This window comes from Oryctolagus cuniculus, chromosome 4 (genome assembly GCF_051225735.1).
Source record: "Oryctolagus cuniculus isolate XC-2025 breed Fujian yellow rabbit chromosome 4, ASM5122573v1, whole genome shotgun sequence".
In the NCBI taxonomy this organism is placed as follows: Eukaryota; Metazoa; Chordata; class Mammalia; order Lagomorpha; family Leporidae; genus Oryctolagus; species Oryctolagus cuniculus.
Genome location: NC_142870.1, coordinates 36,103,777 through 36,123,667, shown reverse-complemented (window position 1 = coordinate 36,123,667; position 19,891 = coordinate 36,103,777). Strand labels below are relative to the sequence as shown.

General features: G+C 37.4%; 1 protein-coding gene across 7 annotated transcripts in view; it reads left to right on the top strand.

Moving 5' to 3' along the window:
* ROBO1 (roundabout guidance receptor 1) overlaps positions 1-19,891 on the top strand; it is a 1,247,412-nt gene that overhangs the window by 1,138,603 nt on the left and 88,918 nt on the right. For all 7 annotated transcript variants that reach the window (XM_089330676.1, XM_089330673.1, XM_089330675.1 and 4 more), the window contains 2 exons: positions 1,511-1,635; positions 4,927-5,098. In XM_089330676.1, the coding sequence (XP_089186802.1) occupies positions 1,511-1,635; positions 4,927-5,098 (297 nt within the window). The remainder of the gene's footprint in view (positions 1-1,510; positions 1,636-4,926; positions 5,099-19,891) is intronic.

The window sequence follows — 19,891 nt, the reverse complement described above, 5'->3', positions numbered from 1 at the left end:
TTTGAAAATAAGGTCATGAAGAAAACACACTAATCTAGAAGTTAGATGATCTAATTACTTTCTTCAGTTCTGGCAATATGTAGTTGTAGACAAGTTATTTTACATTTTAGTTTTTAAAACAGGTTTTATAGTTTAAATACTGCTAATTGCAAATTAAATAACCTTTAATGTCCCTTTATAACTTAAATGTGCAAGTTTCCTGAGTGAAGAACATATCAGCTATTTTTACTAAAATGTATAATGTTTATGAATTTGTGTGTATTACATATTATTCATATCTATTAGATGCAATTGACCAGAAAATATTAAGCAAAAGTATCCTTTGAAATACTGACCATCAGTAGCAAAGAAGTCATACTTTTGTGAGCAGAGTGGTGACATTTGTAAACATAATCTAAACAGAATTTTTCATTCCTACTCACTTTAAGGAGTTAACCTAAGTTATTGACATAAGTAGCAGAAAATACTTTCAAAGAAAAAGTTAGAAATAATGGCAGAGTCATCAAAGTGGATTAGATCAACGTTGTCCTGTATAAACTGTGAAACATCTGGCTTGACATGTTCCTTCAGTTCGATTTGAGTTGGGACAAGAGAGAAGAATAATTAGGTGTTCAGACAGCTGATAAGAAAGAAATGAATTTGAACAGTGTAAACAGTAGGTAAAAAAGACTTACATTCAGTGCCTGTTTTTCCATACACAAGGCTCAGCCAAAAACAGACTTTTTTTTTTTTTCTTTTTTTCCCATGGGTGGCTCCATCAGCACACCTAACATTTCAGCTGCCATTGAGCTCCATGTAACTGACACAATTTTCTGACACTGTATTTACTGTTGGATAAAGTGGCCATTTAAGTCTGTATAAATCAAACAGTTTGGGCAGAGCTGGCAGCATTTATAATGTCAGGATGAGCAGATGTTTCAAATTTGCCCTCATTTCCATATATATTCTGTTTGAACATGCCCTTCCCTATGTAAATGAAGGAGGCATTCGACTCCACTATTGCTCTAAATTTATTTCTATTCAAGTAATTGAACTGAAGATTTTTAAATGGCTGTAATTTGCATGGTAGCATTTCAGGAGCTTTTGAGTTAAATTAAAGTAATTTTAGGATCTGCCTGCATCTGCAGGTCCTTCTGTGTGTGATTAAAGTTCATTCACCTTTAAGCAGCACTAAATAAGAAAAGATGATATGCACTCATACAAATTTCAGGTATACTCTGAAGGTGAAAGGTCAAATTGTAGCTCAAGAATTCCTTTAAATATGAGGGTTAATCGTAGAAGGTGAGGCAATAAAAAAAAAAAAAAACAAAAACAAAAACGGCCCTTTCATTCATTAAATATGTCCTTAACAATTTCATTTTAAATTATGGTTGTCAGTTGATGTAGTATGGCTTTTGTGTATAGCACCTTGTATAAAGCAAAGGCATAGCATGGTATATCAGGAAATTGTCTCAATTAGGAAAATAGCTATTTGCTTCCAATTCAGTGTCATTTGTTTCACCTTCCTTAGAGCCTCCACATTTTGTGGTGAAACCCCGAGACCAGGTTGTTGCCTTGGGACGAACTGTGACTTTTCAGTGTGAAGCAACCGGAAACCCTCAACCAGCTATTTTTTGGAGGAGAGAGGGGAGTCAGGTATGACCTTTTTCTCATTTTTCAATTAGCAAAGTGGCAAATATATGAGAAGAAATGCCAACATTTTAGTTGTTCTTACAGCTGTCACATTAAAAGAACCGAGAAATTGTTGCATATATAAACATATGGTTTTAATTTTATTAAGATTTATTTATTTGAAAGGCAGAGATACAGAGACAGAAGGAGAGAAAGCAAGCTTCCACCCATTGGTTCACTTACCAAACGGCCTCAACAGCCAGGGCTGGGCCAGACTAAAGACAGGAGACAGGAGATTCCTCCAGGTCTCTAATATGGGTGCAGGGGCCCAAGGACGTGGGCCATCTTCTGCCAACTTCCCAGGCACATTAGCAGGGCGCTGGATTGGAAGTCGAGCAGCCAGCAGCTGGGACTTGAACCAGCACCCATATGGAATGCCGACACTGTAGGCAGAGGCTTAACCTTCTACTCCACAACACCAGCTCCAGATTGTTGTAATTTTTGAAGCAGTCTTCCCCTCCTGGGTCTGGAACACAGGATCATATATAGAAATCATTGTTTCATCTTGTAATCTCACCTTTATTTCCAATTCAACCACATTTTTTAAAAGAATAAACTACATTTTTCCTAAACATATTTCATTTATCATTTCTATTACTTGGGTATCGAAATATATTTGAGAGGGTTATATACATTTAAAATAGAGGTGATAATTATTCAGTGGAATTTCTCTTAAATCATCAGAAATCCAAGTGTCTTTTGAATAATCAACTATATGAAATTCTCTTTAGCATAGCTGTCATGTTAAATAGGATTCAGTATATTCTGATTATTTGATAACTAGTGTATGATTACTGATGACATTAAGTTGTATTTTCTAGACATTTTATGAACAAAAGGTTTCTGTAGACATTGAAACCAGAATATGGAAATCTATTTTTTAAACTATAAATCCATTACCTGGCTTTGGTTTAACAAACAAAAATTTTAAAGTATTGTTTTAGCTCATCTTAATGACTTGCCTCCTTCAATAAAGTAAAACATTTCTTTTTACTTGTTTTCATATTTGATTAAAAAAAGATTCTTATTTAGTCTTTTCAAAGATTTGCTATTTTATTTGAAAGGACTTTACACCGAGTAGGGGAGACAGAGAGAGAGAGACAGAAACTTTACTTCTGGTTCACTCCCCAAGTGACTGCAATGGCCAGGAGTGGGCCAAGCCAAAGCCAGCAACCAGGAGCTTCTTTCAGATCTCTCCCATGGGTGGCAGGGGCCCAAGCACTTTGGCCATCTTCTGCTGCTTTCCCAAGTGCAGTAGCAGGAAGCTGGATTGGCAGTAGAGCAGCCAGGACTTGAACTCTCACCCTGCATTGCAGGCAGCTGCTGTGCTCACTGCTTCACAATGCCAGCCCCGCTCTTTTATTTTAATGCACATACTCCTGATCTCTTTTAAATTTGCTCATATCATTCCTGGGTTTTGTGTTTCACACTCTTGCTCCTAGTGTTTTTTTTTTGTTTTTTTTTTTTGTTTGTTTGTTTGTTTTGTTTGTTTTTTTTTTTTTTTTGACAGGCAGAGTGGACAGTGAGAGAGAGAAACAGAGAGAAAGGTCTTCCTTTTGCCATTGGTTCACCCTCCAATGGCCGCCGCGGCTGGCACACTGCAGCTGGCGCACCGCGCTGATCCGAAGCCAGGAGCCAGGTGCTTCTCCTGGTCTCCCGTGCGGGTGCAGGGCCCAAGCACTTGGGCCATCCTCCACTGCACTCCCTGGCCATAGCAGAGAGCTGGCCTGGAAGAGGTGCAACCGGGACAGAATCTGGCGCCCCGACCGGGACTAGAACCCGGTGTGCCGGCGCCGCAAGGCAGAGGATAAGTCCTAGTGTGCTCTTATAAATAGTCAACAGGAAGTTTAATTACCAAACTCAGCAGTTTTTTCCTAGGCAGTGCCATTAAGTTCACTTTTGTAGGCAAATACTTACTTGGTTATTGTATATAAACAATCATTTCAGTACTGGTATCTTGGTGAATTCTAACATATTCCATTTGGACACAAAGAACTAAATTTGATGACAGCAAATTAAGGACAAGAGTAAAATATTTTAATAGGATAGGAGGAATTGGAAATGCATTATAGAAAAACATTTGTGTTGTAATAGTAAACCCACTAGACGTTCTTATTAGAGTTTATTTAAATGATTCACTTAAATCCCTTATACTGTAGATAAAATTTTAGAAATATTTTGGTTTAGTTTGGTTTAATGATGTAATTCAGTTTGTCACTAGACATATATCCATAGTCTGCTAAGCCTTTAAAAATGATTTATGTGTCAATAAAAAGTGCAAAAGAGTTTCTTAAAGAATCAACCTATTTGGCTAGGAAAAAAAAATCAGTGTTCTTTATGTCATGAAAAATGTGTAATGTATTGTTAAGCATGAGCTATACATTCTAATATGCATGTTCTTCTGATGTAATTTAATGTGTGAATTTAAAAAAAAAAGTCCTAACTGATATGCTCACTGTTTAACAGAAAAAAAAAAAAAAAACAAGAAATGTTGCTTTTAGCAGTTTATATAAGTTATTGAACATTAGTAATAGGTACCTAACCAAAATGTTTCTTGTGGGGCCACAGGTAGCATTGACTTTAATTTGTCAGCATTTATTTAAATTGTAATTTTGTTCACATATTAAAGGTCTCAATGTGTGAAGCAAGGCTTTTGTCTTAGGTTTAAATATGAAAATACCTCCTCTAATAATACCTAATATCCTTAAATATCTAATATTGTTTGAAAGCTGATAAAAACACATATAAATATTGGGAGTTTATTTAAATTTTCCATGATCTAATTTAAGGTGATAATATTAAAACCTACCTCTGTTTAATAATATTGCATTCATGTGTTGTTTGAGTCAATCAGTGATATCATATATGGTGGTAGTCCCATTGGATTATATTACCTAGGGATGTCATATACATCACTGTTTGTGTTAAGTGCACTGTGAGATTCACAGAATGATGAAATCACCTAATGGCATGCTTCTCAGAGTGTACTTCCTTCACTGAGTACTTGATTGTACTTGTAAGTATGCACATCTATGTATGTGGATATGGGTTGGAAGAGTATTTAGCTCATTCTTACATATATATATGTGTATATATATATGTCCATATATATGTGTGTCCATATATATATATGGGTGTGTGTATATACATTTATACCTATATTTATAAATGTATATATTACCAATGCCAAAATAGTAGAATGAATTTGGTGATTAACCTGTTTTTATTCTTTCCTCCCCAAATTCTGGATTCTAGAATCTGCTCTTCTCATATCAGCCACCACAGTCATCTAGCCGGTTTTCAGTCTCCCAGACTGGTGACCTCACTATTACTAATGTCCAGCGATCTGATGTTGGTTATTATATCTGCCAGACTCTAAATGTTGCCGGAAGTATCATCACAAAAGCATATTTGGAAGTTACTGATGGTAAAGTAAAGCATTTTATTTCAAAATGCCCAAATTTGTTTTAGCATCTAAAGAGAGTGCCTGTGGATGTTTATTTTCAACTTTGCATTCCTTCTTATGGCCATTTTAGTGTAAAACCAAAGAGGGTATTGATGGAGTAGGTTTAAAATTATTCATAGTTTAGCTCAAATGTACTATGTAAATCTCTGACGTCAAGTCATGTAAGTTACCATTGAATACCTGCGCATGGCCAGGTTCCTATGTCTTAGGAAACAGAAAGCAATTGTACAGTCTGTCTCTTGTGTAATTACCGTCTCTCTCTGTCCTGCCAATTAAGGATGTAAGACACAGTGCTCACAAATCCAGAATCTAGAAACCCCTAACTCATGATAATTCTTGATAATTAGCAAGCTTGCTTTTGTAATGTGATGTTACTCCATTTATCACTTCCCTAAATGTGATCAGTTAATGCCAAACATGTTATAAAAACATGATGCTGCAGAAAATCTCCAAAGTATAAGCTAGAGAGCAGTGATAAATTGAGAAGAAAAATATGGAGGAGGAGAAGAAGGAAAAAGTGTTAGTAAATAAATATATAGACATTTATTAGATATGTGTCCATTTGTATGCAAGTCTATGTATTTATTTCATAAATTTTTATATATTTTAATATATATGTAAGTATGTGTGTGTGTGTGTATGTATATATACACACACATACAAGAGGACTTCAAAAAGTTTATGGAAAATTGGAGTAAAAACAAATTTACTGACGGCACCGCGGCTCACTAGGCTAATCTTCCGCCTTGTGGTGCCGGCACACCGGGTTCTAGTCCCGGTCGGGGCGCCAGATTCTGTCCCGGTTGCACCTCTTCCAGGCCAGCTCTCTGCTATGGCCAGGGAGTGCAGTGGAGGATGGCCCAGGTATTTGGGCCCTGCACCCCATGGGAGACCAGGAGGAGCACCTGGCTCCTGCCATCGGATCAGCGCGGTGCACCAGGCGCAGCACGCCGGCCGCGGCAGCCATTGGAGGGTGAACCAATGGCAAAAGGAAGACCTTTCTCTCTGTCTCTCTCTCTCACTGTCCACTCTGCCTGTCAAAAAAAAAAAAAAAAAAAAGAAAGAAACAAACAAACAAACAAACAAATTTACTTACTCTGATGCAAAAAACTAAAATCCATACATAACTTTTCTTAACTCAGAGTTTTTCATAATTTTCTCTGAGTATTCTGATGCCTACTTTCTTTGGAAATTTATATTCATTAAATAAAAGTTAAAAAAAATTAAAAAAAGATTTCAAAGCCATTTTGCACCAAAATAAACTTATATTTTATTTCTATTTTTCACAAGCTTTTTGAAGTACTTTCACATATATTATATGTGTGTATATAATTAAGAAATTATTATAGGGACCAACATTTTGGCACAAGGAATTAACCCACTGCTTGCAATGTGAGCATTCTGTATCAGATTGCCAATTTTTGATGTCTGCAGCTTTGTTTTTATTATTTAAGACTGCTTTGGCTATTCAGAATCTCTTGTGTTTCCATATGAATTTTAGGATTGCTGTTTTCTAGATCTGTGAAGAACGTCCTTGGTATTTTGATTGGGATCACACTGAATCTGTAAATCTCTTTGTGTAGTATGGACATTCCGATTATATTAATTCTTCCATTTTGTTTTATGTTTTTGATGTCTTTTTCTAATGTATTGTAATTTTCATTTTACAGACCTTTCACATCCTTAGTTAAATTGATTGCAAGTTATTTAAAATATTTTAAAGCTACTGTGAATGGGACTGATCTTACCAGTTCTTTCTCAGCCATAGTGTCGTCTCTCTATAAAAATGCTATTGCTTTTGCTATGTTGATTTCATAGCCTGCAACTTTGTCCAACTCTCTTATGAGTTCCAATAGTCTCTTAGTGGAGTCCTAATACTTCTAGAACTATGTTTAATAGAAATTGTGACAGTGCCATTTACTTCCCAGGTTTTTATTGATAAATAATGACTAGGTCTTCCTGTTTTCCCACATATATTCCTATTGTTTGTTTTGAATCTCCTTTCTTTTCTTACTAGGAGTTTTCTGCCTTCATTCTTAAGTATCATTTATAAGGCTGGTTGGGTGGTGACATCTCAATTTTTGCTTGTCTTGGAAGATCCTTGTTTCACCTTCATTTGTAAATGAGAACTTCACTGGGTAAAGTGTTCTGAGTTGATTTTTTTTTCCTCCAAAGAAACTTTTATTTAAGGAATACCAACTTCATGCATTTCATAAGTATAATTTTAGGAATATAGTGATTCTTCCCACTGTACCCACACTCCGAACCCGCCTCCACCTCCCTCTGCCATACCCACTCCCATGCCCCACTAAGATCCATTTAATCTCTCAAGTCTGTAGGGTTTCTAATGAGAAATCCTCCATCAATCCAATTGGAGTTCATCTCTTGTATATTTTTTTTAACTTTTATTTAATGAATATAAATTTCCAAAGTACGGCTTATGGATTACAATGGCTTCCCCCCCATAACGTCCCTCCCACCTGCAACCCTCCCCTTTCCCACTCCTTCTCCCCTTCCATTCACATGAGGATTCATTTTCGATTCTCTTTATATACAGAAGATCAGTTTAGCATACATTAAGTAAGGATTTCAACAGTTTGCTCCCACACAGAAACATAAAGTGAAAAATAATAGATGATTTTTTAAATGATGATGAAATCAGAGCAGACCTATTGTCATGTTTAATCCTAGTGAGAGTCAAGTTGGGAATTGATAATTTCTTCCTTTTTTTTTTTTTTTTTTTTACAGATCAGTTTAGTATACATTAAGTAAAGATTTCAACAGTTTGCACCCCCATAGAAACACAAAGTGAAATATACTGTTTGAGTACTCATTATAGCATTAAGTCTCAATGCATAGCACATTAAGGACAGAGATCCTACATGAGGAGTAAGTGCACAGTGACTCCTGTTGTTGACTTTACAAATTGACACTCCTCTTTATGGCATCAGTAATCTCCCTATGCACCAGTCATGAGTTTCCAAGGCTATGGAAGCCCTCTGAGTTCTCCGACTCTTATCTTGTTTAGACAAGGTCATAGTCAAAGTGGAGGTTCTCTCCTCCCTTCAGAGAAAGGTACCTCCTTCTTTGAAGACCCATTCTTTCCACTGGGATCTCACTCACAGAGATCTTTCATTTAGGTTTTTTTTTTTTTTTTTTTTTTTTTTTTTTTTTTTTTTTCCAGAGTGTCTTGGCTTTCCATGCCTGAAATACTCTCATGGGCTTTTCAGCCAGATCTGAATGCCTTTAGGGCTGATTCTGAGGCCAGAGTGCTGTTTAGGACATCCACCATTCTATGAGTCTGCTGAGTATCTCGCTTCCCATGTTGGATCACTCTCCCCTTTATTTATTCTATCGGTTAGTATTAGCAGGTACTAGACTTGTTTATGTGCTCCCTTTGACTCTTAGTCCTTTCATTATGATCAATTGTGAACTGAAATTGATCACTTGGACTAGTGAGATGCATTGGTGCATGCCACCTTGATGGGATTAAATTGGAGTCCCCTGGTATGTTTCTAACTCTACCATTTGGGGCAAGTCAGCTTGAGCATGTCCCAAATTGTGCATCTCTTCCCTCTCTTATTCCCACTCTTATGTTTAATAGGGATCACATTTCAGTTAAATTTCAACACTTAAGAATAACTGTGTATTAATTACAGAATTAAACCAGTCATAGTAAATAGAACAGACCAAAAAAAACTACTAAGAGGGATAATGTATTAAGTTGTTCATTAACAGTCAGGGCTATGCTGATCAAGTCACTGTTTCACATACTGTCGATTTCACATCAACAGGTTTCCTTTTTGGTGTTCAGTCAGTTGTCACCAATCAGGGATAACATATGGTATTTGTCCCTTTGGGACTGGCTTATTTCACTCAGCATGATGTGTTCCAGATTCCTCCATTTTGTTGCAAATGACTGGATTTCGTTGTTTCTTACTGTGGTATAGTATTATAAAGAGTACATATCCCATAATTTCTTTATCTTATCTCTTTATTTTTATGGTATTTCTTTATCTTTTACTTTTGAAAGATTGACTATAATGTGGTATGATGAAAATGTTTTCTGATCATGCCTGTTTGGGGTTCTATGCACTTCCTCTATTTGGATGTCCACATCTTCCTTCAAATTGGAGAAATTTTCTGCACTATTTCACTGTCTACTGAGGTCCTTTGCCCATATCTTAACTGGATTGGTTAGTTTTTGTTGTTCATTTGTTTTAGTTGTCTGATATATTCTGGAAATTAATCCCTTATCAGATTAGGTAGTTTGCAAACATTTTTCCCATTTATTGGACGTCTCTTCACTCTGTTGACTTTTTCCTTTGCTCTACAGAAGCTTCTAAGTTTGCTATAATCCCATTTGTCTAGTGTTGTTTCTGTTGCCTGTGCTTTGAGGGTTTTATTCAAGAAGTCATAACCTACACAAATGTGTTGAAGTGTTTCCTCTGTATTTTCCTCCAGTAACTTCATAGTCTGAGGTTTTAAATTTAGATCATTGATACCTCTTGAGTTGATTTTTGTATATGGTGAGAGATATAGGTCTAATTTTATTCTTCTGCAGACATACATCCAGTTTTGCCAGTACCATTTATTGAAGAGGTTATCCTTTCCCTAGTGTATGTTCTGAGCACTTTTTTCAAAAATCAGTTGGCTTTATATATGTGGATTAACTTCTGGGCTCTCTATTATGTTGCACTGATCTGTGTGTCATTTTTTGTACTATTTTATTACTATAGTTTTGTAGTATGCTTTGAAGTCAGGTATTGTGGTGCCGCCACATTAGTTTCTTCTGTACAAGTTACCTTCGGTTATTCTGGGTCTTTTGTGATTCTATATGAATTTTAAGATTGCTTTTTGTGGCCGGCACTGTGGCTCAATTAACTAATCCTCCGCCTGCGGCACCAGCACACCGGGTTCTAGTCCTGGTCGGGGAGCTGGATTCTGTCCCGGTTGCTCCTGTTCCAGTCCAGCTCTCTGCTGTGGCCCAGGAGTGCAGTGGAGGATGTCTCAGGTCCTTGGGCCCTGCACCCACATGGGAGACCAGGAGAAACACCTGGCTCCTGGCTTCGGATCAGCACGGTGTGTGGCTGCAGCACACCAGCTGCAGTGGCTATTGGAGGGTAAACCAACAGAAAATGAAGACCTTTCTCTCTGTCTCTGTCTCTCACTGTCCACTCTGCCTGTCAAAAAAAAAATATTGCTTTTTGTAATTCTATATAAAATGTCATTGGAATTTCAATCAGGATTGCATTGAATCTGTAGATTGCTTTAGGACATATGGACATTTTAATGATATTAATTCTTTCAATCCATTAACAAGGAATATCTTTCCATTTTTTGTGTGTCCTTGATGATTTATTTCATCAATGTTTTAAAATTTTCATTGTAGAGGTGTTTCACTTTTTTGGTTAAATTTATTCATAAATATTTGATTTTTGATAGCTATTATTATGTCTTTTTAGATAAGTTCATGAAAAGCTATGATTTTTTGTATGTTTATCTAGAAACCTCCAACTTTACTGAATTGAAATATCAGTTCTGTCAGCTTTTTGGCAGAGTATTTAGGTTTTTTCCATGTACGATATCATCTCAGTTGCAAACATGGATATTTTGACTTCCATTTTCCCAATTTAATGCCCTTTATTTCTTTCTCTTCCATAACTGCTCTTGCTAATACTTCCAGTACTCTATTGAATACAAGTGATGAGTTTTCATCTTTAGCTTATTCCAGATCTAAGGGGAAATGCCTTTAGCTTTTCCCTATTCAGCACAATATTCTATGTCATTCTGTCATATATAGTCTTTATAATTTTGAGTTGTATCCCTCTATACCAAATTTGTTACAGGTTTTTATTATGAGGAGATGTTAAATCTTATTGAATGTGTTCTGCGAATCTATTGAGATCATCATATGTTTTTTTGTTCTTCATTCTTTTGATGTATTTTATTTATTTAATATATATATTTTGTTTGGAGTACAGAACTACAGAGAAGGAGAAGTAGAGATAAAAAAAATCATTCATCTGCTGGTTCACTGCCCAGATGGCTGCAACAGCGAGAGCTTGTCCAGGCCAGCAGAGCCAGGAACTTTATCCGTCTCTCTGTGGGTGACAGGAACCCAAGTAATTGGGCTATCCTCTGCTACTTTCCCAGGCACATTAATAGGTTGCTGGATGGGAAGTGGAACAGCCAGGAAGTGGGATACCAGTGTTTCAGGTTGTGCCTTTAACCCTCTGTACTGCAGCACCAGCCCCTGTTTGTGTGATTTATGACATTTGTTGAACCACTCTTGGATCTCTGGGATAAATTAAACTTGTTGGTGATGTGTGATCTTTTTGATCTGGTTTTGGATTCAGTGAAGCTAGTATTTTGTTGAGAAATTTTGCATCTGTGTTCATCAAAGATATAGGTTTGTAGTTGCTGGGTCATATGGTAGATCTATTTTGAGATTTCTGAGATATCGCCATACTGTCTTCCACAGGAGCTGCAGCAGTTTACATTCCCACCAACAGTGGATTAGGATACTTTTTCCCCCACACCCTTGCCAGCATTTATTTTTGTTAATTTCTGTATGGAATGAAATGAAAGCTCATTGTAGTTTTGATTTGCATTTCCCTGATGGCTAGTGATCCTGAGCAATTTTTCAAGTGTCTGTTGGCAATTTGAATTTCTTCTCTTGAAAAATGCCTGTTTAAGTCCTTTGCCAATTTCTTAACTGGATTGTTTATTTTGCTGTTGCTGAATTTCTTGAGCTCTTTATAGATTCTGGATGTTAACCCTTTATCAGTTGCGTAATTTGCAAATATTTTCTCCCATTCTGGCTGCCTCTTTACTTTGCCGAGTTTTCAGTTTGCAGTGCGGAAGCTTCTCAGCTTGATGCAATCCCATTTTTCAATTTTGGCTTTGATTGCCTGTACTTCTGGGGTCTTTTCCAAGAAGTCTTTGTGTATGCCAATGTCTTGCAGAGTTTCCCCAATGTTCTCTATTTGATGTCATGAGGTTATACATTTAGGTCTTTGATCCATTTTGAGTGGATTTTTGGTAAGGAGGAAAGTATGGGTCTAGTTTCATACTTCTGCACATGGATATTCAGTTTCCACAGCACCATTTGTTAAAGAAACTGCTCTTGCTCCATGGATTGAGTTTAGCTCCTTTGTCAAAGATAAGTTGGTTGTTGATGCATAGATTGATTTCTGGAATTTCTATTCTGTTCCATTGGTCTACAAGTCTGTTTTTGTACCTTTACCAGGTTCTTTTGATTATAACTGCACTCTAGTATGTTTTGAAATCTGGTATTCTGATGCATAGGGCTTTGTTTTTGTTGTTTAAGATTGCTTTAGCTATTCAGGGTCTCGTGTTTCCATATGAACTTTAGCATCATTTTTTTCTAGATCTGTGAAGAGTGTTGAATTTTGATTAGGATCACATTGAATCTGTAAATTGCCTTTGATACTATGGACAGTTTGATGATGTTTATTCTTCCAATCTATAAACAGAAGATTTTTCAATCGTTAATGTCTTCTTCTATTTCTTTCTTTAGTGTTTTGTAATTTTCATCATAAAGATCTTTGACCTCCTTGGTTAAATTTATTCCAAGATATTCAATTATTATTGAAATTATTGTGAATGAGATTGATCTTAAATGTTGATTCTCAACCTTGGCATTGTCTGTGCATACTAAGGTTATTGATTTTCTGTGTTGATTTCATATCCTGCCACTTTACCAAACTCTTTTTTCCAATACTCTCTCAGTAGTCTTTTCGATCCCTTATATATAGGATCATGTAATCATGTAATCATGCAAATACTGATGGTTTGATTTCCTCTTTTCCAACTTGTTTCCCTTTGATTTCTTTTTCTTGCTTAATGGCTCCAGCTAAAATTTTAGAACTATATTAAATAGCAATGGTGAGAGTGGGCATCCTTATCTGGTTCTGGATCTTAGGGCGAATGCTTCCAGCTTTTCCCCATTTAATAAAATGCTCACTATTGGTTTATCATAAATTGCCTTGATTGTGTTGAGGAATGTTACTTCTATACCAAGTTTGCTGAAGCCTTTTCATTAGGAAAGGATGTTATATTTTGTCAAAGGTTTTCTCTTTATCTGTTCAGATGACTATATGGTTTTTGTTCTTCAATTTGTTAATGTGATGTATCACATTTATTGATTTGTGAATGTTGGATTTGATTAGGTAGTATTTTGTTGAGAATTTTTGCATCTGTGTTCATCAGGGAAATTGGTCTATAGTTCTCTTTCTGTGCTGTATCTTTTTCTGTCTTAGAAATTAAGGTGATGCAGGATTCATTGGAGTTTAGGAGGTTTTCCTACATTTTAAGTGTTTTGAATAGCTTGAGAAGAATTGGAATTAATTCTTTAAATGTCTGGTAGAATTCAGCAGTGAAGCCATCTGGTTCTATGCTTTTCTTTGTAGGGAAGGTCTTTATTACTGGTTCAATTTCCATCTTGGTTAATGGTCTGTTTAGGTTTTCTGTGTCTTCATGACTCACTTTTGGAAGATTATGTCTAGAAATCTGTCCATTTCTTCTAGATTTCCCAATTTGTTGGCATACAGCTCTTTCTAGTAATTTCTGGTGATTATTTTTATTTCTGTGGTATCTGTTGTTACATTTGCTTTTTCATCTCTGATTCTATTGATTCTTTTTTTTTTTTTTTTTTTTTTTTTGGTTAGTTCGGCCAATGGAGAATCAACTATGTTCATTTTTTCAAATACCCAGCTCTTCATTTCACTGATTTTTGTATTGTTTTTGTCTCTTTGTTACTTTTCTAATTTTAATTATTTCTTTCTCCTACTAATTTTGCAATTTGTTTGTTGTTATTCTGGGTCCTTGAGATATATTGAGCTCATTTATTTGGTACCTTTCCAATTTCTTCATGTAGGCAATGATTATTATAACCTTCCCTCTTAACACTGCTTTTGCTATATGCCATAAGTTAGCTCATTCAGAAACATATGTGTTCAGTCTTCATTCATTTGCATATGATCTAGAGATTCTTGAGTTTTTGATTTCCAGCTTCATTGCATTATGGTCAGAGAACATGCATGGTATGATTTTGATTTTTTTGAATTCACTGAGACTTACTCTATGGCCTAGCATATGACCTATTGAAGAAAATGTTCCATGCACTGATAAGAAGAATGCATATTCTGCAACTATGGGGTGAAAAGTTCTGTAGATACCAGTTATGTCCATTTGGTCCATAGTGTCGATTAGCTCTGTTGTTTCTTTGTTGATTTTCTCTCTAGTTGATCTGTACATTGATGAAAGTGGGGGTGTTTAAGTCCCCTGATACTGTGTACTGGAGCTATGCTCCCTTTAGATTTGTTATCATTTATTTTAAATAGTCAGGTGCCCTGTAATTTGGTATACATTATGTGTAGTCACATCTTCCTGTTGAATTGATCCCTTAATCATTACATAGTTCCCTTCTTTGTCTCCTTTAACAGTTTTTGTGCTAAAGTCTATTTTGTCTGATATTTGGATGGCAATACCTGCACTTTTCTTTTTTTTGCTTTCTGTTAGCATGGAATTTCTTTTTTTTTCCTTTCAGTTGCAGTTTGCAAGTATCTTTGTTGGTGAGATATGATTCTTGTAGGCAGCAAATAGATGGGTTTTGTTTTTAATCCCTTTGGCCAATCTGTATCTCTTAAGAGGAAAGAGTTGAGGCCATTTACCTTCAAAATCAGTATTGATACGTAATGACTTGGCCCTGCCATTTTGCCATAAATATCCATATTGTTTACTTTGGATTTATTTTGTACTTTTACTGGGGGATTTTCTGCCTTCACATTCTTGCATACTTGTGGCTATCTTTCCTTGTTTCTGTGTGTAGCATGTCCTTAAGCATATTTTTTAAGGATGGACGAGTGGCAACAAATTATTTCAATTTCTGTTTGTTATGGAAGGTCTTTATTTCACCTTCATTCATAAATGAGATCTTTGCAGGTGTAGTATTCTGGGTTGGCAGGTTTTTTTTTTCTGTTTAAGATTTAGGCTAGGCCAGCACCATGGCTCACTAGGCTAATCCTCCACCTTGTGGCGCTGGCACACCGGGTTCTAGTCCTGGTCAGGGCGCCGGATTCTGTCCCGGTTGTCCCTCTTCCAGGCCAGCTCTCTGCTGTGGCCAGGGAGTGCAGTGGAGGATGGCCCAAGTACTTGGGCCCTGCACCCCATGGGAGACCCTGGTCTGCCTGGCTCCTGCCATCGGATCAGCACAGTGTGCCGGCCGCAGTGCACCGGCCACGGCAGCCATTGGAGGGTGAACCAATGGCAAAGGAAGACCTTTCTCTCTGTCTCTCTCTCTCTCACTGTCCACTCTGCCTGTCAAAAAAAAAAAAAAAAAAAAAGATTTAGGCTATATCTTGCCATTTTTTTCTAGCCTGTAGTTTTCTGATGAGAAGTCAGCTATGAGACTAATTGGAAATCCTCTGAAATAACCTGGCATTTCTCTCATGCACATTTTAGAATCTTTTTTTATGTTTTACTGTGAAAAACATGACTACAATGCATCATAGTTAAGATCTTTTCTTGTCATGTCTATTAGGATTTGTATGTGCTTCTTTTATTTGGATGTCCCTTTCTGTCTCCAAATTGGGGAAATTTTCCATAATTATTTTACTAAATAGGCCCTCTAGTCCATTCTTTCTTCCCACACCTTCAGAAACTCTTAAGACCCATATGTTGTATTATTTGATAGTATCCCATAAATCTCTAGCACTGTTTTTAAGTTTTCTAATTTCTTCTTCTTCTTTTTCCTGTTCTTTTTTTTCCAAAGATTTGTCTTCTAACTCAAATATTCTTTCTTCTGCCTCACTGAGGCATTTTAATTTCTCCTTAAAATCTCAATTTCATGGGAAGAATTTTCAGTTATGTTATGTATGGTTTTCTTTTTTAAAAAAAGGTTTTATTTATTTGAAAGAGTTAGAGAGGTAGAGCTAGAGAGAGCAAAAGAGTTATTCTACCCACTGGTTCACTCCCCAAATGGCCACAACTGCTGAGCTGTACCAATCTAAAGCCAGAGGTCAGGTCAGGAGCTTCTCCCAGGTCTCCTATGCCTCTGTGGCTTAATAGAATGTCTTTACTTTCCATGAATACAAAGAGGTGTATGGTGGGTTTGGACTGAGAGCTCTGGTCAGTGCTCCAGGGTGGGATAGGTATCCAAGGTAACACCCATGTTGGGTATGGTAGATCTCAAAGCCCAGGTGGTAGTTCCCAGTATGTTCTGCACCACCATATGAACCACACAAATGATCTGGGCAGTCCTCACTGTGAGCAGATTTCTCACTGCAGTGACCCACTCTAGGCAGCCAAGGAGCTTTGAGCATATGGAGCTGCATCAGTGATTGCCCAGAGACCCAGCTACATCCTGCACCTTCTCACCTAACCACTGTGTCCCCATAGCCTCAGCATACAAGACTCCCACAGTAACTGGGTACAAAGGTTTCCCTCTGCCCTGCCAGCCTTCCCCGTCAACAGAAGGGCAGATGTTCCTGGATACAGCTCTGCCTAGGCATCTTGATTCTGGGATGCTGCAGATACTTCACTTTCCTTCACAGTTGCCCAGCCACTTCCCAGCCAGGCTTAAAGTCAGTGGGGACTGTGGATTGTTCCCTCCCCTAGAATCTCTGGATCAAACGCATACACAAGAGCCACTGGCTGAATGTTGCTCTCTCCCTGCCACTGCCACCAGTACTGCTGAGAAGCTGGCGTCCTGCCTCATCCAGTTGCTGTGTGCACTCACAGTCTTCTGCAGCTCCTGCCCAAACCCAAAATGGTGTCTGCCCTTTCTCAGCCAGGCAGCAGGCACTGCTTGGGTAAGTTGGAGCAAGATAAGTGTGCCCCCTCTGCTTTCACTGGTGGGCAACTGCTAGCTGCCACTTTCTTTATAATATTTATTTATTTATCTATGTGAGGGGCAGAGTTACAGACAGAGAGAGGGAAAGACAGAAAGTAAGTTTTCCATCTGCTGGTTCACTCACTAAATGGTTGCAATGGCTGGAGCTGGGCTTATCTGAAGCCAGAAGCCAGGAGCTTCTTCCAGGTCTCCCACATGGGTGCAGGTGCCCAAGCACTTGGGCCATCCTCTACAGCTTTTCCAGGGATGCCTGCACTGCAGGCTGCGGCTTTACCTGCCATGACACAGCCCCAACCCCAGCTTATGTACTTTTAGATCAAGTGCCTAATTATAAAACTGAATTTTATATAGCAACTTAATAAATATTTGTTATTTGTTGACAGTTGATAGATCATTTTAAAATTTTTATGTACAAACTGTCAGCTGCCAACAAGGAAGTTCTGTTTTTTTTTTCTCTTAATAAGTATACTTTTCATTTGTTTTATTTATCCTACACTGTTACCTCCAATTTAATGAATAAAGCTCTAAATCTGTTCTCTTTATATTAGTAAAAAAATTTAAAAAATGAAAGCTCTTAACTCTGTCTATGACACATATTATAAGAACACTTGGTCTAATAATTTAGAGTGACCTAAAATGTTCTTACAGCATCTTATGTACATTACAGCTATTAAATCATGGCTGTGAAGAACATGTAATGAACTCAATAATGATTCATACAACTAATATGTAGAAAAAGTGGAATATAGGGTTGCACATACATTTATAATTGCCACTTTGTTAAATACAGGTGTTTTTTGTTTTCTCTTTTGCTAAAGTATGCACACATGTGTCTCTTTAGTCTTTCTATATGCCAACTGGCATGATATTATCATGTATTCCTTTTATGTATATATCTGAGGCTAAATCATTAATACAACTTTTACTAAACTAGAAAACAAAAACAAAACTAAATGAGTTTGAGATTCATCCCCAATAGCCAATTCACCCTCAACAGTACATGTATCACCTTAAAATCTCTGGGAGGATTTAAGGTGATTTTTATTTTGCTGTGGTGGCACCATTTTTTAAAATTTTCTTTCTTTGGAGTTCATTGATAGTATACAAACAACTACCAACTATGGACCCAACCTTGTAATTACTGCGAGTGCTGACAATGTCAAGAGGATGATTGGTAAGCAGAGTGCATAATTCTGGATACTATTTGACTTTAGCTCCTTGACCTTCTTTATTGTTTGCAAACAGAACAAAGGCCGAGGCAGAATCAAATATGAGGCAGAGAGTAGAAGCTGTCTTTGAAATGTTGCTTCTCTGTAACTGTGGCTTGTCCATAACAGCACTGCACTTGGGAACCTACAAATGCATGTTAGGCATTTAATTTAAAATGTGTTTTTCTTTATTACTAGAATATAAGAATAAAGTTAATGATTATTAAATGAGATAGAAAATTTAAAATCACTTGTATTTATCTCTCAAAAGCAATAGCTACAGAATGCAGAGTGTTATCTTCTACTTAGGAAAGAGAGATTTGTCAGTTACTATTTAATTTGGACAAGTCACTTGAACTTGTCGAATTTCAGATCCCTGGTTCCTGAAGTGGGATAATAAAGTTTTACAGCCTAACTCTTAGAGATTTTCAAGATATCATGTTTGAAGGCATTTGTAAATGGATAACACTCATGAAGTCTAACTCTGACACTAGTATATAAATATAAAATGTTTATTCATGAACAAGTTTGTGTTCTCTTTTTAACTTAAAACTATTTCTTAAATATTACGTAGACTTCATGATCATTATTTTAGGGGTGACAAAATATATTCTGGTAATATACCGTCATTTGAGAAAAAGATAATTCTTTCACTGAATGTAGCGAAAAGATAGGTAAAGTTGTGCACAGTCTGCTGTAGCGTGATTACACCACTTGGCATACTATGTATGCCATCACCACAACTCCTGTTATACTTTTCTTTAAAAAAATATTTATTTTGTTTGTTTGAAAGTCAGAGTTAGAGAGAGAGAGAGAGAGAGAGAGAGTCAGGGAGAAAGCGAGATCTTCCATCCACTAGTTCACTCCCCAAATGGCCAGGATGGGCCAGGCTGAAGCCAGGAGCTAGGAGATTCATCCAGATCTCCCATATGAGTGCAGGGTCCCAAGACTTGGGTCATCTTCTGCTGCTTTTTCATGCATATTAGTGGGGAGCTGGATAGGAACCAGAGCCCATGTGGGATGCCGGCATTGCAGGAGACGGTTTGACAATCTGCACCACAATGCTCTCTGCTGTTACTTTTTGTGTGTGTGACAGGCAGAGTGGACAGTGAGAGAGAGAGAGACAGAGAGAAAGGTCTCCCTTTTCCATTGGTTCACCCCCCCCCCCCCCCCGTGGCCACTGCGGCCGGCGCACCGCGCTGATCTGAAGCCAGGAGCGAGGTGCTTCTCCTGGTCTCCCATGCAGACCCAAGGACTTGGGCCATCCTCCACTGCACTCCCGGGCGACAGCAGAGAGCTGGACAGGAAGAGGAGCGACCAGAACAGAATCCAGCGCACTCGGGGTGCCAGTGCCGCAGGCAGAGGATTAGCCTATTGAGCCGGGGAGCTGGCCCTACACTTATTCATAATAGGCAACTTAATCAACTTTTCTTAGTTCCAGGAACTATGATTAGAACTTTCTGGAATAATTCAAAATTGAAACTTTTATTTTACCAATGAAGAAACTTAGAGAATGGTGAAGCTGAAGCAGGGAATTCCCAAGTCATTACCAGTAATGAGTAGCAGAACCAAGTTATAAAACTGCATTGTCCGGGGCTGGCACTGTGGTGCAGCAGGTTAAAACCCTGTTCTGAAGCGCCAGCATCTTATATGGGTGCCAGTTTGAGT